Source organism: Agelaius tricolor, unplaced genomic scaffold (assembly GCF_023055355.1).
Source record: "Agelaius tricolor isolate 1412-34295 unplaced genomic scaffold, bAgeTri1.0.p SCAF_33, whole genome shotgun sequence".
Lineage (NCBI taxonomy): Eukaryota > Metazoa > Chordata > Aves > Passeriformes > Icteridae > Agelaius > Agelaius tricolor.
In genome coordinates this window covers 1,003,561-1,023,500 of record NW_027269293.1, presented here as the reverse complement: position 1 = coordinate 1,023,500, position 19,940 = coordinate 1,003,561, and the positions used below count along the sequence as shown (strand labels likewise).

Genomic DNA, 19,940 nt, shown 5'->3' with positions numbered 1-19,940 from the left:
TAAAAATAATCTCCCCTGGGTCGTGTTGGTGCCAGTGGAAAGGTTTGAACTGAAAACGGGGTTAAAAACCTCGTTCTTCTTTCTTGGGGCAGAGGCAGGTAAGGGGCAAACACCTGCTGCAGGTGCGAGGGGGGGGTAGAATTCCCCTATTGCTGCAGGAAACGCTTTAAACACAAATGGATCAGGTGTGGGGCATGGAGGGGGTCCCGGTAGGGCAGGGGAGAGTCGGGGACAGCCTCGAATGGGGCCGGGGAGGATCGGGGTCGGCCCCGGTGGGACCGGGCCGGGTCCGGGAGAGCCCCGGTGGGGCCGGGGAGGGTCGGGGACAGCCCCGGTGGGGCCGGAGCTGCCATGGTGGGGCCGGGCCGGGTCCGGGCCAGCCCCGGTGGGGCCGTTCACAGCCCCGGGGCTCCCGCCCGCTCCCGCCGTTCACGGCCACGTGTCGCGGGCGGCGCGCGGCAGTGACGTCACGGCGCGGCGGCGGCGCGCGGAGGTCACGGGGCGCGCGGGGCGATGGCGGCGGCCGGAGGGTGCCGGGTGAGCGCGGGGGCACCGGCCGGGAGCGGGCGGGACGGGGCCCCCGGGGCCTGCTCGGCCCGGCGGGGACAGCGAGCGGCGCGGCGGGACCGGCCCGGAGCCGCCGATGCCTCCCCGCCCGCAGGGCCCCGGTGCCGGCCGCTCCCGGTGGGGACACCCGGGCCGGAGGGGCCCCGGTTCCGCGCACGGTGCTGCCGCCCGGCCCGGCGGGATGGAGCCTCCAGCGGGGCCGTGACCCCGGGGTTTGGAGGGGTCGAGGCTCCTCCAGCCCAACCATTCCGGGCTCCCGGGGCCGCTCCCGGGGCCGCTCCCGGGGCTCTCCCGGGGCTCCATGGGGGCAGCTTTGCCCCCGGAGCTCCCTGAGCAGGAGGGGCTGGGATGAGCCCCGTGTGCCCGGAGCCCCGGGATCTCTGCTCCGTTCGTGCCTTGGCTCGGCCGCTCCCCCGGTCCGTGGCTCCTGCCCCGGTGCTGCTCGTGAGCGAGCTCAGGTTTTCATGTGGATTTCCCTGATTCTGCCCTGAGCTCAGCCCTGACCCCTGCCAGAGCAGAATCTGCGGGTTTGACCTCGGCAAGGGCAGCAGAACCGTCCTGGGCTTGTTCTGGGACCCTCCAGAGCTGGGAAAGGCTGGGTTGGGAGGAGTTTTCCCAGAAAAAACCCCTCGTGCTTCTCACGTCTCAGCTCCAGGTGGATTCGTGCATGGCTGCTGTCCCAGATCCGGGTGCTGGGAGCTCCTGGGTGCTCCCCTGAGCTCCTGCTGTGCTGTTTTCCTTGCAGAAATGTCTCCTCAGCGGCCCCTGGCTGCTCTCCCGGCGTTATCCCATCCCTGCCTTCCCCAGGAGTGCCCTGTTCAGGATCTGCAGCCCTGCCCTGGGCACCCCTCAGGTTGGTCCCACCTGAATTTATTCCATTTCCATCCTGGGCTGTGTTCCCAGCAGAGTCCTGAGCTGGGTGGGGATGTGGCTCTGGGAAGTGCCAGTTCCAGGCTGGGAATTTCCACGTTTTAAATGGAACTCAAGGAATTTTTGGGGCCACTTCCAGGCTGGGAATCTCCACTTTTTTAAATGGAGCTCAAGGAATTTTTGGGGCAGCTGAGGTTGGACAGGGCTTGGAGCACCCTGGGGTTGTGGGAGGTGTCCCTGCCCATGGCAGGGCGTGGAGCTGGGTGGGATTTAAAGTCCTTTCAACCCCAACTATCCTGAGATTCCATGAAATCCACTGGACACGTACTCTTTGAAGGATCAGCTGCTGCTTTTCCAAGCAGCTCCATGTTTTCCACACGTTCTAAAAGTGATCCAGTGATCCTCAAGCCCAAAACTTGTGATTTTTTTGGGTCCTGTGTGCTGGAATTCCTTGGGATTCTCCAACATGGAATGGTTTTCTCCAGTCCAGATGCTCCTCCTCGGGAGGAAGGAAGGGATTCATCTCAGGTTTTGTGGAGAACATCAAACAGGAGTTAGCCAAAAACAAAGAGATGAAGGAAAGCATCAAAAAATTCCGAGATGAAGCAAAAAAGCTGGAGGAGTCGGATGCTCTGCGGGAAGCCAGGAGGAAATATGTGAGTGGTTGGGGTTTCCCTGCTTTGTTCCCTGGGTTATTCCCTGGTTTATTGAGCTTTTACTGCTCTGGGTGAACATTAAATCCAGAGCTGAACTGTTCAGGAGGAGTTCTGCTTGGCTGGGAGCACTCAGTGCTAAATGGGTGCCTCCCAGTGTTTATTTGTTGGAATGTTTTGGGGTTTGTGATTCTCCTGGAAAGTCTTTCCAGCAGAGACGCTTGGCTGCATTTCTGAGCAGATCAAATAATGAGGCATTAAATTGAGCATCAGATGTTTCTTTTGCATTGTTCAGAGAGCTCTGAACATCATCATTTGCAAAGCTGCTGCTGACTCAGGCCGTGAACTCCTGAAATGTTGCTTTTTCTGCCCTCAATTCCAGCCTTAATGGATTGTGCTCCATCCAAGCTGGGTTTGAGGAGTTTCTGTCTCTTGATTAATGTTCTCTTCCCCCAGAAAACCATTGAATCTGAAACAGTGAAGACCTCAGAAGTGATTAAAAAGAAACTTGAAGAAATAACAGGGACGGTTAAAGAGGTGAAAGGATTTTTCTTCAGGGCAGCTCTGCTGAAGTTGGGTTTTTGGAGGGCTGGAATTGCCATTGCTGGGGGCAGGTGCTGCTGCTTCTGGAGCTTTTAAAACCAGAGGCATTCATAAAATAATGGATTGGGTGTGGTCAGAGGAGACCCAGCCAGGGATTCCTCTGGGATTTGGGGGCATGGAGAAGAGGGAGACCCCACCTGCACCTTGGGAGCCAAAATAAGGATGGAGAGAATCCAGAGGAGGCCCTGGAGCTGCTCCCAGGGCTGGAGCCCCTCTGGGGAGAGCTGGGGGTGCTCACCTGGAGAGCAGAAGGCTCCAGGAAGAGCCCAGAGCCTAAAGGAGCTCCAGGAGAAGCTGGAGAGGGGCAGGGGCTGAGCCTGGAGCTGCAATGACCTCTCCCTTTTCCATTTTCCTTTGCAGAGTTTGGACGAGGTCAGCAAGAGTGACCTGGGCAGGAAGATCAAGGAGGGGGTGGAGGAAGCTGCCAAAACAGCCAAACAATCTGCAGAGTCTGTGACCAGGGGAGGGGAGAAGCTGGGCAGGACTGCAGCCTTCAAAGCCATCTCCCAGGTCCTGCTGCTCCCTGAGCTCCCGGGGCACCCAGAACCTCGGGAGGGCCTTTTTGGGGAGGTTTGGGGTGAAATCTGAAATCCTGCAGGTCTGAAATCACACCTACCTCTGCTGGCAGGGCTGAGCTCCCTGAGTGCAGGGCTGGAAAATGTCCCTCTCCAGAGGGATTTTGACTTCCTCAAATCCCTCTTTTTGCAGGAAGCACAGAAAATATCCAATGTTTTATTGCCAAGCTGTGGCTGCCCCGTCCCTGCCCCACCCAGCGCCTTTTGCCTCTCCCAGAGCATCACAGGATGGGGATTTTCAGCTTCTGGGAGCTGAAATGGGGCTGTTTTCCTTGCAGGGAGTGGAAACTGTTAAGAAGGAAATAGATGAGAGTGTTCTGGGACAGACGGGTCCCTACAGGCGCCCGGAGCGGCTGCGGAAGCGCACGGAATATTCCGGAGAGAGGAGCAAGGAGCAGAGAGTGTTTGAAGCCAATGAGTACGTGGGGAATCCTCTGGGGGGGATGTTCCTGTGTGTGATTTGATGGAAAAGGTAAAAAAAACCAAAAAAAAACAGGTCAGGGATTAAAATCCAGGAGCTGTGGGGTGGGGGCAGCTGGGTCTCCAGCACGTTCCCAGCAGGAGTGGGTGATCCCGGATCTTCCTGGGGCAAAACTGGAAATTTCAAATTCTAAAGGTGAAATTTGATGTTCTGAGGTGAAATCCTGAGCTGAGCATTGCTTTGTGTTCAGTTTTAACTTGCAGCTGGGTGATGCTGGCAGGACTGAGGCTGAGCTCTTTTTTTTTTGGGCTGCTTTGCTCCTCTGAGCTGAGTTTTATTTGTCTGCTGCTTTATTTATCTGGAGTTTTGTTTATCTAATGTTTTATTTATCCAGGCTTTTATTTGTCTGGTGTTTCATTTATCTGATGGATCATTTATGGGGCTATCATTTATGGGGCTGCAATTTATTTTATAATTGATGGAGCCATCATTTATCTTGTAATTGAGCTCATCATTTCTGTGCTGTCTCAGCCTCAGTGATGCCAACTGCTGCAGGGATATTCCTCAGGGTGTTGTCTGTATTTGTTACAAGTTAATTTTTCCCAAATATCCACATTTTATCCCTGTTTTCTGCCCTCTCTAGGGAAGCCATGGGCATGGTGCTGCATAAAGACTCCAAGTGGTACCAGCAGTGGAAAGATTTCAAGGACAACAACGTGGTTTTCAACAGTGAGTTGAGCACGTTCCCTTCCCAGCCCTGCTCCCATCTGGGCCTCCAGCCCCAGCAAATCCCAAATTCCCACTTTTCTCTGTGGGCTTGGAGCCTAAACCAAGGAAAACCCTGAAAAATTGAGGGAGTTTCACACAACTTCCAAATTGGTGAAAAGCTTTAAAAGAAACAAAAAAAAATCCTGTGATCTTTCTGTCATGTAAAGCTTTGATAGCATCTGAGGCTGTTTCTAGTGCAAATGTCCTGAAAACAATTCCAGCATTTAGGTTGGAAAAGCCCTCCAGGACCTTTTGAGTCCAACCTGTCCCTGATCCCCACCTTGTCACCCCCAGGGTCCCCAGTGCCACCTCCAGGGATGGAAACAGCACTACTCAAAGTGAGACTGATCCTGAATCTGCTCATTGCATTGGAGAAATACCATTCCCAGAGGGGCTAAATCTGAGTGCTAGCAGAGGAGGAGTTGCTGAGAGATCAGAACATTGCAGGAAAATGGGGAGAAAAATGGGGAACAAAATGGAGAGAAAAATGGGGAATAAAATGGGGAGCAAACCAAACTCCCAGGTGGTGCCTGGTGCTGAACAGAGGCATGGAGGAGAGGCTGGGCCCTGCTGGGAGGGCTCTGAGCTCTCTGTTCCCTGCAGGGTTCTTTGAGATGAAGATGAAGTACGACGAGAGCGACAACGCCTTCATCCGAGCGTCGCGCGCCGTCACCGACCGCGTCACCGACCTCATAGGTACAGGGACAGGGACAGGGACACCCCTGGGACAGCCCTGGAGCTGCTCATAGTGACACCCCTGAGCTGCTCATAGGGTACAGGGACAGGGACACCCCCCTGGGGCTGCTCATGGGGACAGGGACACCCCTGGGACAGCCCTGAGCTGCTCATGGGGACAGGGACAGGGACATCCCCCTGGGACTGATTATGGGTACAGGGACAGGGACACCCCCCTAAGCTGTTCATGGGTACAGGGACACCCCAGGGACACCCCTGAGCTGCTCATGGGTACAGGGACAGGGACACCTCCCTGAGCTGCTCATGGGGACAGGGACAGGGACACCTCTGGGTCTGTTCATGGGGACTGGGACAGGGACACCCCCCTGGGACTGCTCATGGGGACAGGGACAGGGACACCCAGGGTCACTGTCTGGGAGAGGGATGGGAGGACAAACCTTGGGATCAACCTCAGCTTCAGCTTCAAGGCTGGAGTCATTCCCAGGGTGCCTTTTCCTCCCTCTGTCTGTCCCCAGAGCCGTGTCCCTGTGTCCAGGTGCCTTTTCCTCCCTCTGTCTGTCCCCAGAGCCGTGTCCGTGTGTCCAGGTGCCTTTTCCTCCCTCTGTCTGTCCCCAGAGCCATGTCCCTGTGTCCAGGTGCCTTTTCCTCCCTCTGTCTGTCCCCAGAGCCGTGTCCCTGTGTCCAGATGCCTTTTCCTCCCTCTGTGTGTCCCCAGAGCCGTGTCCCTGTGTCCAGGTGCCTTTTCCTCCCTCTGTGTGTCCCCAGAGCCATGTCCCTGTGTCCAGGTGCCTTTTCCTCCCTCTGTCTGTCCCTGTGTCCAGGTGCTGGTGGCAGTGCCAGCACCCACTGGGCTGTTTTTGCAGGGGGATTGTTCTCCAAGACCGAGATGTCCGAGGTGCTGACAGAGATCCTGAGGGTGGATCCCTCCTTTGACAAGGATCGTTTCCTGAAGCAGTGTGAGCGGGACATCATCCCCAACGTCCTGGAGGTGCCCAGCAGCCGCTGCTCCCTTCATTTCCCCCTTCATTACCCCATGGAAAATGGGTTTTTTTCTTTACTTTTGCATTGCTAAAATCAAAAGTTGGCTCAGGATTTGCTTCTCCAGCTTTGCACAGGAAAGGTCTTTGCACAGACCTTGGGAAAGGAATCAGATCCCGCTTTTAGGTTGAAACCATAGGATAATAAATATATAAATATATAAAAAATTAAATAGATATATATGTATAAAATAAATATATATTATAATATATTATAAACCTTTAAATTAAATATGCATAAATATAACATATTATAAAATTATAAATTATATAATTTATATAATTAATTATAATTTATTAAATTAATATAAATATAATTTATAAATATAATTAATATAAATATAATTTGTATTATTTATATTATAAATTTATAAATATAATTAATATAAATATAATAAATATAATTCAATAAATTAAATAAGCATAAATATAACATTATAAAATTATAAATTATATGAATATATTAATGTATTTATCTATTGATAATATAATATTTTATAAATAATATAATATATTATAGAACAATAATATATCATAATATATAACAATATATTATATAAAATTATATCTAATAATTTATATTTTATATTGTTATATATTATGATATATTATTGATTATGCATAATAATCTATATTATATATTTAATATATGTAATTGAGTTATAGTTACAGATATATATAATTTATATATAATTTATAATTTGTAATATAGTTACAGATAGATATAATTTAGGTATATTTTAATATAGATATATAAATTTAAAAAATTTTAAATAATTATTTTTCTGGCCTGAAAAACAGCAAATGAGGTGGGATCAGAGGGAAGTGGGTGAGCAGATGGTGATAGCAGAGGGAGAAGGGAAGGAATTTGGGATGTGCTCCTGGGTTCTGATTGGGGTTTGGGAAGAGCAGCAGGTTGTGACCAGCAGTTCAGTGGTCATGGAAATGTCTGGAATTTGAGGTTTTTAGGGACTCACAGTGATGGGGGATGTGACTCTACATGGATGTGGGTCCCTGTCACTGCAGCAGGAAAGACAGAGGGAATTTGGGATTTGGAATTGAGCAGGAATTGTTCAGAGAGATTCAGGAGAGACTGGAAAACTGGGGCTTGAGCAGCCAAACGTGGGGATTGTTCTGTTCCTTCTGTGCCCAGAATTCTGCAGTGTGGGAAACTGCAGCTCTGCTCCTGTTTGATCCCAGGATTTGTGAGCACTGGGAGCTCTGCTGGCTCCCTGGCAGCTTGAACAGGAAGATTTAATGGGAAGGTTCAGCTGGAAGCTTTAAGAGAGTTTAATTATCCCAAGGTTTATGTCCCTTGGCCTCAGCTCCTGCGTTTTTATAGAAATCCTTTTTGCTCTTCCCCTTTTGCAGCTCCAATTTCCCCCCAGAGTCCCACAAAGTGTGGGATTTAAGGCTGGAAGGGCTGATTGGTCCCACTTTGATATAGGAGGAGCTTTAAAATGTTCTGTTTGATTTCCTTTGATATAGGAGGAGCTTTAAAATGTTTCTTTCTTTAAAATGTTCTGGTTTTCTCCTCAGGCTCTGATCTCGGGGGAGCTCGACATCCTCAAGGACTGGTGCTATGAGGCCGTGAGTGAATCTCCCAAAAACCTCCCCAAAACCTGGGATTCTCCCTTGAAAATGGGATTCTTTGGAGGGCTTGGAATTCAGGGAGTTCCTGGAATTCCTGACAGTGTTGCTGGGCTTTTATTTGGGTCCTCATCCCTCCAGAATTATCGTGCTGTAAAATCCAAAATAATTCTGCTCTTCTCAATCCAAGATAATTCAAGAGCTGAATTTCTCCAAGTGCTGTTCCCCACCCACCACCAGAGGGCTGGGAGAGCCAAGTTTTTCAATTTAATAAATCCTGATCAGCTTTTTTTTATTTTTATTTTTTTCCTATGTAACAATAATCCAGTTTGAAAGCAAAGAACCTTCCCTGCTTCCAGCAACCTTGGGAATGACACCTTGGATTGCTCTGGAGGGAAGCAGCAGCTTCACTGCACTTTGTGAAGCCAAAATCAAACATTCCCAAGGCAGCTGGAATTGGAGATGAAGCTCCAAAGTCCAGAGCAATCAGTCACATAAACCAGGGGAGGAAATGGGAATCTGATCCCTGAGAACCTGGGGGATAAAACCTCTTAATGGATCCCACGGGTGCTGAGCTCCTGAACTGGTCACTGAACTCCTTCATTTTCCCTGCTTTTCCCAGTTTTTCTCAGTTTTTCCCAGTTTTTCCCAGTTTTTCTCAGTTTTTCCCCAGTTTTTCCCCAGTTTTTCCCCTGCTTTTCCCAGTTTTCCCAGTTTTTCCCTGCTTTTCCCCCTGCTTTTCCCCCTGTTTTCCTCCTGCTTTTCCCCTGTTTTTCCCAGTTTTTCCCAGTTTTCCCCTGCTTTTCCCCCTGCTTTTCCTTTATTTTCCCTGTTTTTCCCCCCTGCTTTTCCTTTATTTTCCCAGTTTTTCCCTGTTTTCCCCCAGTTTTTCCCTGTTTTTCCCCAGTTTTTCCCTGCTTTCCCCCCTGTTTTTCCCCCCTGCTTTTCCTTTATTTTCCCAGTTTTTCCGTGCTTTCCCCCTGTTTTTTCCCCCTGTGTTTCCCCCCTGCTTTTCCATTATTTCCCAGTTTTTCCCTGCTTTTCCCTGTTCCTGCTCTTCACTCCAGCTGTGAGTCCCTCAGCTGCTCTCAGGTCCTCACATCCTGCCCAGTAAAACTGGGATTTTTCAGTGGGATTTTTCTGAATCCCAAAGCATTTCCTGCAGTTCTTTAACCCTTTCCTTCAGCACATTTACAAAAAAAAAAAGTGACTTTTTCTCGTGGGGTTTTTTTTTTTTTCCTCTCCAAGCGAAAATTCCCTTTATTTTTTGTTTTCTTTGATGGTGACGGAACAATCCCAAACAATTCCCAACCCAAGTTTGTTCATCCCTCAGACCTACAGCCAGCTGGCCCATCCCATCCAGCAGGCCAAGGCCCTGGGGCTCCAGTTTCACTCCAGGATCCTGGACATCGACAACATCGACGTGAGTTCCCTGCCCAGCTCTTCCTATGGGGGAAAAATCCAAGTCCTGGGCTCAGGAGGGGCTTTTTAGGATCAGGAGGATTGGGAAAAAAAATCCTGCAGGATCATCCAGTCCAACCTTCTTTGCTCTGAATACTGGGATTGAACTCTGGGGTTTGGGATTTCTGCTCCCAGAGGGGAAATCCCAGTGCTGGAAGAGAAATCCCATTGATGAAAGGGAAAATCCCAGTGTGGAAGAGAAATCCCAGTGCTGGAAGGGAAATCCCAGTGTGGAAGGGAAATCCCAGTGCTGGAAGGGAAAATCCCAGTGCTGGAAGGGAAAATCCCATTGCTGGAAGGGAAATCCCAGTGTGGAAGAGAAATCCCAGTGCTGGAAGGGAAAATCCCAGTGCTGGAAGGGAAATCCCAGTGTGGAAGAGAAATCCCATTGCTGGAAGGGAAAATCCCATTGCTGAAAGGGAAAATCCCATTGCTGGAAGGGAAAATCCCAGTGCTGGAAGAGAAATCCCAGTGCTGGAAGGGAAAATCCCAGTGTGGAAGAGAAATCCCAGTGCTGGAAGGGAAATCCCAGTGCTGGAAGGGAAATCCCAGTGCTGGAAAGGAAATCCCAGTGTGGAAGAGAAATCCCAGTGCTGGAAGGGAAAATCCTATTGCTGAAAGGGAAATCCCAGTGCTGAAAGGGAAATCCCAGTGCTGGAAGGGAAAATCCCAGGTATCCAAGATATCTAAAATATCTTGGAAATTGAGTTAGGCTTGGGTTTGGGTGGAAATTTGGTTTTTATTTGGGTGGATTGGGATGGGGCAGCTCCAGGGATCTCATTCCCTGGGCTCAGGCATGGGAACGTGGCAGAGCTGTTGAGATTCCCTCAGGGAACAGGAAAATCACCCTAAAAATAAATTTATTCCTTTGTGACACAGCCCAGCCCTGTCCTGGCGCTGCTTCCTTTATTAGGGATGAAACAGAAAGTTTGGGAACATTTCAAAAGAGGAAAATCCTGCTGTCCTCAGTCCCTGTGGCTCCTTTTGGGGCAGCACAGGCAGGAATCCCTGAGCTGAAGAGCAGCAGAGCATTCCATGGCATCCTGCATTCCCACAGAAATAGGGATGCAAAGAGAATGGGCAGAAAGAGAATGTAAAAGGAAAAAAAGCTGAATTTTCACTCCTCTCACATTCCAGTGAATAAAGTGTTTAAATATTTAATGGAACAGCCTGGGAATAGAGGGGGGAAAAATCCTGGCAAACAAAAAGGTTCCCACCTTGAAGCGTTTCTGGTACAGTTTTTGTCTGGTTCAGAACAACTTCCTGGCAAAAACGGATTTAAAAGCAGCAGAAAAGGCTCTGTTTGATCCTTGTGGGTCCCTTCCAGCTCAGGATGTTCTGGTTCCAAACATTTCCTTCAGAAAATTCCGTTTTTTTGGAGAGCAGGGTGTCTTTGATTTTGCTTTCTGATTGGAGCTAACGGAGCAGAGCTCGTTCCCATTTCCCAGATTTATGGGCTTGGGAAAATAATGAAAAAATCCACAACAGTTTGGGGAAAGCTTTGGGTTCCCAAGGTTTTACTTGGGGTTGTTTTTTTTTTTCGGAAGCAGCTTTTCCATCACCCCAGAATCCTGGAATTGATTGAGCAGCCAGGGGGAGCTGGGGGTGTGGGAGCTGCTCCCTGGGCCTGCAGGAGTGGGGTCATGGGTTATGGGGTGATGGGGTGATCTCCATGGGGTGATGGGGTGGTGTCCATTGGGTTATGGGGTGATGTCCATGGGGTTGTGGGGTGATGTCCATGGGATGATGTCCATGGGCTTGTGGGGTGATCTCTGTGGGGTTGTGGGGTGATGTCCATGGGGTGATGTCCATGGGGTTATGGGATGATGTCCGTGGGGTTTTGGGGTGATGTCCATGGGGTTATGGGGTGATCTCTGTGGGGTTGTGGGGTGGTGTCCATTGGGTTATGGGGTGATGTGCATGGGGTGATGTCCATGGGGTTGTGGGGTGATCTCTGTGGGATTGTGAGGTGATGTCCATGGGGTGATGTCCATTGGGTTATGGGATGATCTCTGTGGGGTTGTGGGGTCATGTCCATGGGGTTATGGGGTGATGTCTATGGGCTTGTGGGGTGATGTCCACTGGGTTTTGGGGTGATCTCTGTGGGATTGTGGGGTGATGTCCATGGGGTTGTGGGCTGATGTCCATGGGGTTATGGGGTGATGTCCATGGGGTGATGTCCATGGGGTTATGGGGTGATGTCCATGGGGCTGTGGGCAGATGTCTGTGGGGCTGTGGGGTGATGTCCATGGGGTTATGGGATGATCTCTGTGGGATTGTGGGGTAATGTCCATGGGCTTGTGAGGTGATGTCCATGGGGTTTTGGGGTGATCTCTGTGGGATTGTGAGGTGATGTCCTTGGAGTTGTGGGGTGATGTCCATGGGGTTCTGGGGTGGTGTTCATTGGGTTATGGGGTGATGTCCATGGACTGATGTCCATGGGGTTCTGGGCTGATGTCCATGGGGTTCTGTCCCTACAGCTGGCCATGGGGAAGATGATGGAGCAGGGGCCTGTGCTGATCATCACCTTCCAGGCCCAGGTGGTGATGGTGATCAAGAACCACCTGGGAGAGGTGGTGGAAGGGGACCCGGTGAGTGGGGACAGGTTTGGGGTCTGGGACAGGTTTGGGGTCTGGGACAGGTTTGGGGGTTTGGGATTTGTTTGGAGTTTGAGATATGTTTGGGGTCAGGGATGATAATAATAATAATAATAATAATAATAATAATAATAATAATAATAATAATAATAATAATAATAATAATAATAATAATAATAATAATAATAATGTAATATATGGTAATATATAATAAATACCATATATAATTATTCTCTAGTATCTAGAATTTCTATTCTATTCTATTGTATATAATAGAATAATTTTATTATTATTGATAAATATATATAAATATAGTATCTTATATGATTTATATTATATTATATTTACCATTACTATTATTATATTTCTCTCTCCAGGCAGCTCATTTTCCTTGTAATTAATATAGGCATTTAACAAATATTGGCTTTTGCAACCCTGGCCTTTGGTCCAGGCTGGAGAAATGGGATTCATTTGAATGCTGGGGCCCATGTGGGCTGATTCACAAGCAGGGCAGAAACAGCTGATCCAGTGATTCCCTGCATTAAACTCCTGCATTCCTGGGAGATAAATATTGATGGGATAATTATTGAACAGGATATCAAAGTCTGTTTGCTGTCAGATCCCTCCAGGGCTGCTATAAATCAGGGAGAGGAATTGAAATTCTCCAGTGGAGCCCAAAGCTCGGCTTTAATCAGGAGCCTGGGCTTGGGTGGGGCTGCTGGAATATTGAACACAGGGAGGTTTGGGGAGAGGGGAACCTCAAATCCCCAGAGTCTGGGGGTGGAAGGAGCTGGGAGGATTGGAGTTTGAATTTTGGGGTTGGAAGGAGCTGGAAAGATTTGAGTTTGAGTTTTGAGGGTGGAAGGAGCTGGAAGGATTGGAGTTTTGGGGCTGGAAGGAGCTGGAAAGATTTGAGTTGAGTTGTGGTGCTGGAAGGATGTGAGTTTTCGGGATGGAAGGAGCTGGGAGGATTTGAGTTTGAGTTGTGGGGCTGGAAGGAGCTGGAAGGATTGGAGTTTTGGGGCTGGAAGAATGTGAGTTGAGTTTGAATTTTGGGGCTGGAAGGAGCTGGGAGGATTTGAGTTTGAGTTGTGGGGCTGGAAGGAGCTGGGAGGATTTGAGTTGTGGGGCTGGAAGGAACTGGGGGGATTTGAGCTGAGTTTGAGTTGTGGGGCTGGGAGGAACTGGGGGGATTTGAGCTGAGTTTGAGTTGCGGGGCTGGAAGGATTTGAGCTGAGTTTGAGTTGTGGGGCTGGGAGGATTTGAGCTGAGTTTGAGTTGTGGGGTTGGAAGGATTTGAGCTGAGTTTGAGTTGTGGGGCTGGGAGGATTTGAGCTGAGTTTGAGTTGTGGGGCTGGCAGGAGCTGGGGGGATTTGAGCTGAGTTTGAGTTGCGGGGCTGGGAGGATTTGAGCTGAGTTTGAGTTGTGGGGCTGGCAGGAGCTGGCAGGATTTGAGCTGAGTTTGAGTTGTGGGGCTGGCAGGAGCTGGGAGGATTTGAGTTGTGGGGCTGGCAGGAGCCTGCAGGTTCCTGCTGGCAGCCTGGCCTGCCCCTGAGAGCAGCTCTGTCTCCAGGACAAGGTGCTGAGGATGCTCTACGTGTGGGCCCTGTGCCGGGACCAGGACGAGCTGAACCCCTACATGGCCTGGAGGCTGCTGGACATTTCCTCCTCCAGCACGGAGCAGGTGCTCTGAGCAGGGCTGGGCTCAGGGCTGGGCCCTTCCCACCCTCTGGAAGCTGCTCCAGCCTGGAAACCCCACAGGGAGCTGGGGGATTTGGGAGAGCTCCCAATCCCTGAGGAATGGGAATTCCTGCTCGGGGACATCTGGGACGAGCAGCTGCTGCTTCATCCTCGTGCCTCAGAGGCTCCTGGGCAGCTGGGAACCCCCAGAGCTGTCATTCCCACCTGCTGGCACCCTTGGAGATCCCTGGAAGGGCCTTGGAGGGGCTCCTGGCTGCCAATCTCCTGGCCAGGCCCCAGCCTCGTGTCCCTGCCGTGTCTTGCACTTTCCCAAACCAAATACAACCAGGACTTTGCACATGGAGGTGTTGGATCCTCAGGTTGGTGCTGGGGTGGGGCTGAGATCTGAATATCCAGGGGGGAGATTTGTTTATCCACAGCTTGGAAGGGGGAATGTGGTTGGTTCTTGTCACAGAGAGCCACAGCTGCATCCCTTGTGGGACAGGAGGGGAAGGGCAGGGGCAGCTTTGGCAACGCTGGATTTTTCTGTCCCATCCTGTGTCTCGTTGCCAGGAGGAAAGCTGTGCTCCTTGTTCACCTCCCTGGCCTTGTCTGCTCCTCATCCCTGCACAGAGCCCAGGTCCAGGAGCAGAAACTTCCCCAGTTTGCTGCTGGAGCAGCAGCATTTCACCCCAGTCTAAAAAACGGGGCTTGAAGATCCCAAATCATGGAAAAAAAAATTCCCCAAATTCAGATTCCAGTGGCAGCATTCAGTGGGGTTTGGGACTCTCTCCTTGAGCTTCTTTCTGCTGGGAGGAAGAGCAGGGGGAATGGCTGAGGGGGAGCAGAAATTGTGGGGTTTGGGCTTCTGGAGGGGTTTGGGAGCTGAGCCAGGGCTGAGGCATCCCCTGCCCATGGAAAGGGAGCTTGGGAAAAGGTTTGGAGAGGAAATCCAAGGATTGCTGTGGTGCTGGGGGTGAGGCAGGACGGCTCTGCCCTGCCAGAGTGATTAAAGAGAATAATTCCAGTTCCTCTTTTGTGAATGTCTGCAGCTTTCAACATCCCTGGGAGCTTCCAGAGCCCTTTTCCCTGGGATGGGACAGCTCCAGCAGCAGAGGCTGCCCAAGGCCTTGGAGCATCCCCAGGGTTTGGGGATCCCACATTCCCTGTTTGGGTCACCCCCAGGGCAGGCTGGGGGTCACATTTGGCTCCCAGCCAGCCCAGGGAATGCTCCAGGCTGGGATGGAGCAAGTCCAGGGAAGGGTTTGGAGCCCCAGGGGAGGCTGAGGGAGCTGGGAAGGGGCTCAGCCTGGAGCAGAGGAGGCTCAGAGGGGACCTGCACAGCTCCTGACAGGAGGGGACAGCCAGGGGACACCAGGACAAGAGGGAACAGCCTCAAGCTGTGCCAGGGGGGTTTGGGTTGGATATTGAGAAAATTCCTTCATGGAAAGGGTTGTAAAGCCCTGGCACAGCTGCCCTGGGCACAGCTGGAGTCCCCAGCCCTGGAGGGATTTAAACTCCATGGGGATGTGGCACTTGGGGACGGGGCCAGTGCTGGCTCTTGGGGACAGGGCCAGTGCTGGCCTTGGGGAGAGGGCCAGTGGTGGCACTTGGGGACGGGGCCAGTGGTGGCACTTGGGGACAGGGCCAGTGCTGGCCTTGGGGACAGGGCCAGTGCTGGCTCTTGGGGACAGGGCCAGTGCTGGCACTTGGGGACGGGGCCAGTGCTGGCCTTGGGGACAGGGCCAGTGGTGGCACTTGGGGACAGGGCCAGTGGTGGCACTTGGGGACGGGGCCAGTGGTGGCACTTGGGGACAGGGCCAGTGGTGGTCTGGCAGTGCTGGGTTGGTGCTGGTGGCCTTGGAGGCGTTTCCAGCCCTGGTGCACAGGGCTGGGGGGTTCTGGGGGGTTCCATGGACCCAGGGCACTGCCAGCCCTGCCCCTGGCTCCATGCCCCGGATGCTGCAGGGTTGCCATGGGGATGGGGATGCTGGGATGGTGACTCAGAGCTGCTCCTGCATCCCGTGGGCTGTTCCCATCCCACCGTGGGGGGCTCTGAGCCCCCACAGCCCCCAGCCCTTCCCAGGCTGCTCCCGAGCTCCAGCCTGGCCTTGGGCACTGCCAGGGATCCAGGGGCACCCCAGGGCCTGCCCACCCTCAGGGAAGGGCTGGGATGAGGTGATTCCCAGCCATTCCAGGGCTCTGTGGTCCCACAGCTGCCCCTGGGCCATCCCTCACTGTCACCCCGGGATATCTGGGGCTTTTCCCAGATCCTGCAGTGCTGGAGTTTGCACACCCAGCCCTGCCCTGAGGGGTTTGTTCAGGATTTTCCCACTTCAGTGCTGGATTTGATGGGATGGGACGGTCAGGGTGTCCCCAGTGGTCCCTCAGTGCTCTTTGCTCCTCTCCTCCTCCCTCCAATGCATTTTTTAGGGATGCAGCCCCTGCTGCCAGGTGAAATTGTCCTCCCTGGGCCTTTCTGGCACTGGGGCTCTTCTTTCCAGCCTTGAGCACACAAAGCATCCCTGCCAAATGACAGCTCTGAGCCAAGCCCCGAGCACCAAGCTCGTTTAGGAACAATTCATTAGAGGGGGGAGGATTTTTTGAATGAGGTGTTTTTCATCTGGGAAGGCAGCTGGGACAGATCCATGGAGCAGCAGCCGCCTGTGCTGCCTCTCCAGAGCTCAGCTCCTCTGCCAAAGCCTCGGAGATGGTTTTGGTTTGATTTTTTTTTTTTTTTTGGGTTTTTTTTTTGTGGTGAATGATTCCAAAATGATTCTTCTCCTGTCTCTGATCAGCTCCAAGAGCTGTGAGTTGTCCCTGGAGCTGCTGGAAGGAGCGGGGGCTTTGTCAGCCTGGGTGGAGGGATGAGTTACTGAGGGATCCTTCTGCCTCTGACTCTTCCTGCCAATTCAAAGAAATAAATAAAGCTGGATTAAGGCAAAGGCTTAGAGAGTTTCTAAGCCTAATTTTCTCCCCACGGGGAGGAAATTCCACTTGGGAAGGTTCTGCCCGTGGCTGCCCCATCCCTGGAGGTGTCCAAGTGTTGGATGGGGCTGGAGCAGCCGGGGAAGGTGGGAAGGGGGTGGGACTGGAGGCGTTTCAGGTCCTCCTGAGCCAGTCCCGATTCCCTGGCTCAGGAGCCGGGAACAGCAGCAGGAAAATCCCGAACGCCAGCGCCGAGGGCTGGGCTGGGGCTGCAGGAAAAAGCTTCCAAAGATCCCCTGGGAGCAGCTGGACACCCAACAGGAGCAGGATCCTGGCACAGCATCCCTGCTCCAGAGGGGATGGGGCAGCTGGCACTGAACAACCAAGGGTGGCTGTCACCAAAGGGGCACACAGAGCTCTGGGAATGTCCCTGCGGGCTGGAAAACCCCGGGAATGACCCAGGGGGATGGGATCCAACCCCTCTGTGCCATCCCTTAACAGCCATCCCGGTTCCAGGGTGGTTTGGAAGGGCTGGATTTCAAAGCAGCCCTCGGGAGGGGAGATGAGCACGGGCTGAGGGATGGATCCATTGATTTTATCCTGTCCTTGATCTCCATCTCGCCTTTCCCTGGGATGTTTTCAGCTGAGGTGCTTTTTAAACCAGCTTTAATTCATTTTCCCTTGGCTGCTGCAGTGCTGCTAATTGGGAACTGGGACTATCTGACAGGATTTACATAGATTTTGAAACGGGAAAGGAGAAACTTCCAAAAATACCTCCCTTTTTAAACGCAAAGGCAGCAGAAACTTCACGAAACCATTTTCTTAAAATACCCTGAAAATCCACGGTGATTTTGATGGATCCTTGCTGCCAGCGAGGTTTGCTCTGGGAAAGGAGGGATCCAAACATCCCAGGCAGGCTCTGATGGCAGCGGGGTCTGTGAGCCCTGCCCGGGGCTTCCCTGGGACTGAGAGAGGCTCAGGATTCCATGGGAAATGAGAGAGGCTCAGGATTCCATGGAACTGAGAGAGGCTCAGGATTCCATGGGAATTGAGAGAGGCTCAGGATTCCCTGGGAATTGAGAGAGGCTCAGCATTCCCTGGGAAATGAGAGAGCTTCAGCATTCCCTGGGAATTGAGAGAGGCTCAGGATTCCATGGGAATTGAGAGAGGCTCAGGATTCCATGGGATTGGGAGAGGCTCAGGATTCCCTGGAATTGAGAGAGGCTCAGCATTCCCTGGGTCTGAGAGAGGTTCGGCTTTCCCTGGGAATTGAGGGTCAGATTTCCCGGGAACAACGGCTGAGTTTTCCCGGGATCACAGCCTCAGATTTCCCAGGAACACAGGCTCATTTTGCCGGGAATACAGGCTCCGTTTTCCTGGGATCACAGGCTCAGTTTTCCCGAGATCACAGCCTCAGTTTTCCCGGTGTCACAGCCTCATTTTCCCCGGTGTCACATCTTCATTTTTCCCAGGATACAGCCTCAGCTTTCCCAGGATCACAGCCTCATTTTTCCCAGGAACACAGGCTCCGTTTTCCCAGGATCACAGCCTCAGTTTTCCCGGTGTCACAGCCTCACATTTCCCGGTGTCACAGCCTCACATTTCCCGGTGTCACAGCCTCATTTTTCCCGGTGTCACAGCCTCATTTTTCCTTCGGGAGGTGCCGGGCGCTGCACCCACGGCTCCCTCCATCCCTCCCGGCCTGGGCCGGGCTCTCTCTCGCTGTCTCCTTCTGGCGTTCGTTTGGATCCAGGGGATGTGAGCGGGACCTGCCCTGGCGAGGATGAGCCCCGCGGTCTCCATTGGCACCGCCACGTCTGAGTTCCCCGGGAACGTCTGCCAGGAGCTCCCGTAGCCATGGAGACACCGAAGCCGTGCACAGAAACACTTTTCCAGGCGTTTTTTTTTTTCCTTTTTTTATTTTTTTTTTTTTCTCCCCTCCTGCCAGCCTCCTCGGGTCTGTGTGACTCCGTTGTGCCCACAGCAAGGGCTGATAATTTTAAGGGAATGAGTGGAATTTTCTGTGGAATGCCCAGATGTGGGAGCCCTGGCAGAGCTCAGCCTTGCTCCCAGCTGCTCCCAAGGTCTGTGCCACCCCAGCGGGCGCCTCTTCCATCTCCAGCCTAAGGGATTCCATGTGGGATGGGGCATCTCTGCTCTGGGAGAGCTGGGGGCGCTCAGCTGGGGAAAGGAAGGGTCCAGGGAGAGCTCAGAGCCCCTTGCAGGGCCTGAAGGGGCTCCAGGAGAGCTGGGGAGGGACTGGGGACAAGGCCTGGAGGGAAAACAGAGTCACCCCCTGCTCTGGCCGGATCCAGCCAGGAATGGTGCAGCAGCAGGGATGGGCTCGGCTGCAGGGATGCTCTGAGGGGAGCTCCTGGCTGGGGAGGAGCAGCAGCTCCATTGTCAGGGTCCTGTCCCACGGGAGCATCCCAGGGACCCTCGGCAGGATGGGATGAGCACCAGCAGCAGCAATCCTGGAATTCCAAGCTGGCATTTGGAAGGGATCGTGGCCAAAAAAACCCCGTGGGGCCTGGATGCCTCCTGCCTGTCCCAGCACGGGGCTGCTCCAAGGCTTCCTGCCACCCCCACATGCCCATGGATGCCCCTGCAGCCACCTTGGCCCCCCAGTCCCGTATTTTCACAGCCTTCCCATGGCTCTGCTCCTCCCTGCATCCCCAGGGTCCTCCTGCAGGACCACACCCACTGCAGCCCCTGTCCCTGCTCCCAGGGCCCGGTGCTGGCACCTCCCCGGGCGTGTCCAGCACATTCCTGGCATTGCCCCACACGTGGCACAACCCCTGCACCCCCAGGGACACCCCTGAAACCCCCCCAAGGTACCACATCCCTGAAACCCCCCAAGGTACCACATCCCTGAAACCCCCCCAAGGTATCACATCCCTGAAACCCCCCCAAGGTATCACATCCCTGAAATCCCCCAGGAACCACATCCCTAAAATCCCCCCAAGGTATCACATACCTAAAATCCCCTCAGGAACCATATCCCTAAAATCCCAAGAACCACATCCCTGAAACCCCCCCAAGGTATCACATCCCTGAAATCCCCCAGGAACCACATCCCTAAAATCCCCCCAAGGTATCACATACCTAAAATCCCCTCAGGAACCATATCCCTAAAATCCCAAGAACCACATCCCTGAAACCCCCCCAAGGTATCACATCCCTAAAATCCCCCAGGAACAACATCCCTAAAATCCCCCCAAGGTACCACATCCCTGAAATCCCCCAGGAACCACATCCCTGAAACCCCCCCAAGGTACCACATCCCTGAAACCCCACCAGGAACAACATCCCTGAAATCCTCCAGGAACCACATCCCTAAAATCCCCGCAGGAACCACATCCCTAAAATCCCCCCAAGGTACCACATCCCTGAAATCCCCCAAGGTACCACATCCCTGAAACCCCACCAGGAACAACATCCCTGAAATCCCCCCAAGGTATCACATACCTAAAATCCCCCCAGGAACCATATC

At 52.5% G+C, this 19,940-nt stretch overlaps 1 protein-coding gene across 1 annotated transcript; it reads left to right on the top strand.

Annotated features, from left to right (window-relative positions):
• The first annotated feature begins 433 nt into the window (after positions 1 to 433).
• TIMM44 (translocase of inner mitochondrial membrane 44) lies at positions 434 to 14,550 on the top strand. The gene is made up of 13 exons (XM_071451778.1): positions 434 to 537; positions 1,313 to 1,420; positions 1,923 to 2,093; positions 2,547 to 2,627; positions 3,054 to 3,203; positions 3,547 to 3,686; positions 4,333 to 4,418; positions 5,061 to 5,153; positions 6,017 to 6,141; positions 7,730 to 7,780; positions 9,114 to 9,203; positions 11,722 to 11,832; positions 13,413 to 14,550. Exons 1-13 carry the CDS (start codon positions 514 to 516, stop codon positions 13,530 to 13,532), a joined length of 1,350 nt encoding a protein of 449 aa, XP_071307879.1. The 5' UTR covers positions 434 to 513; the 3' UTR covers positions 13,533 to 14,550.
• Positions 14,551 to 19,940: the final 5,390 nt, after the last annotated feature.

Coding starts and splice junctions, on each gene's coding strand:
- TIMM44 (XM_071451778.1), top strand. CDS start 514: ATGGCGGCGGCCGGAGGGTGCCGG. Junction 7,781..9,113: donor AGGACTGGTGCTATGAGGCC/GTGAGTGAATCT, acceptor TTCATCCCTCAG/ACCTACAGCCAGCTGGCCCA. Junction 11,833..13,412: donor AGGTGGTGGAAGGGGACCCG/GTGAGTGGGGAC, acceptor CTCTGTCTCCAG/GACAAGGTGCTGAGGATGCT.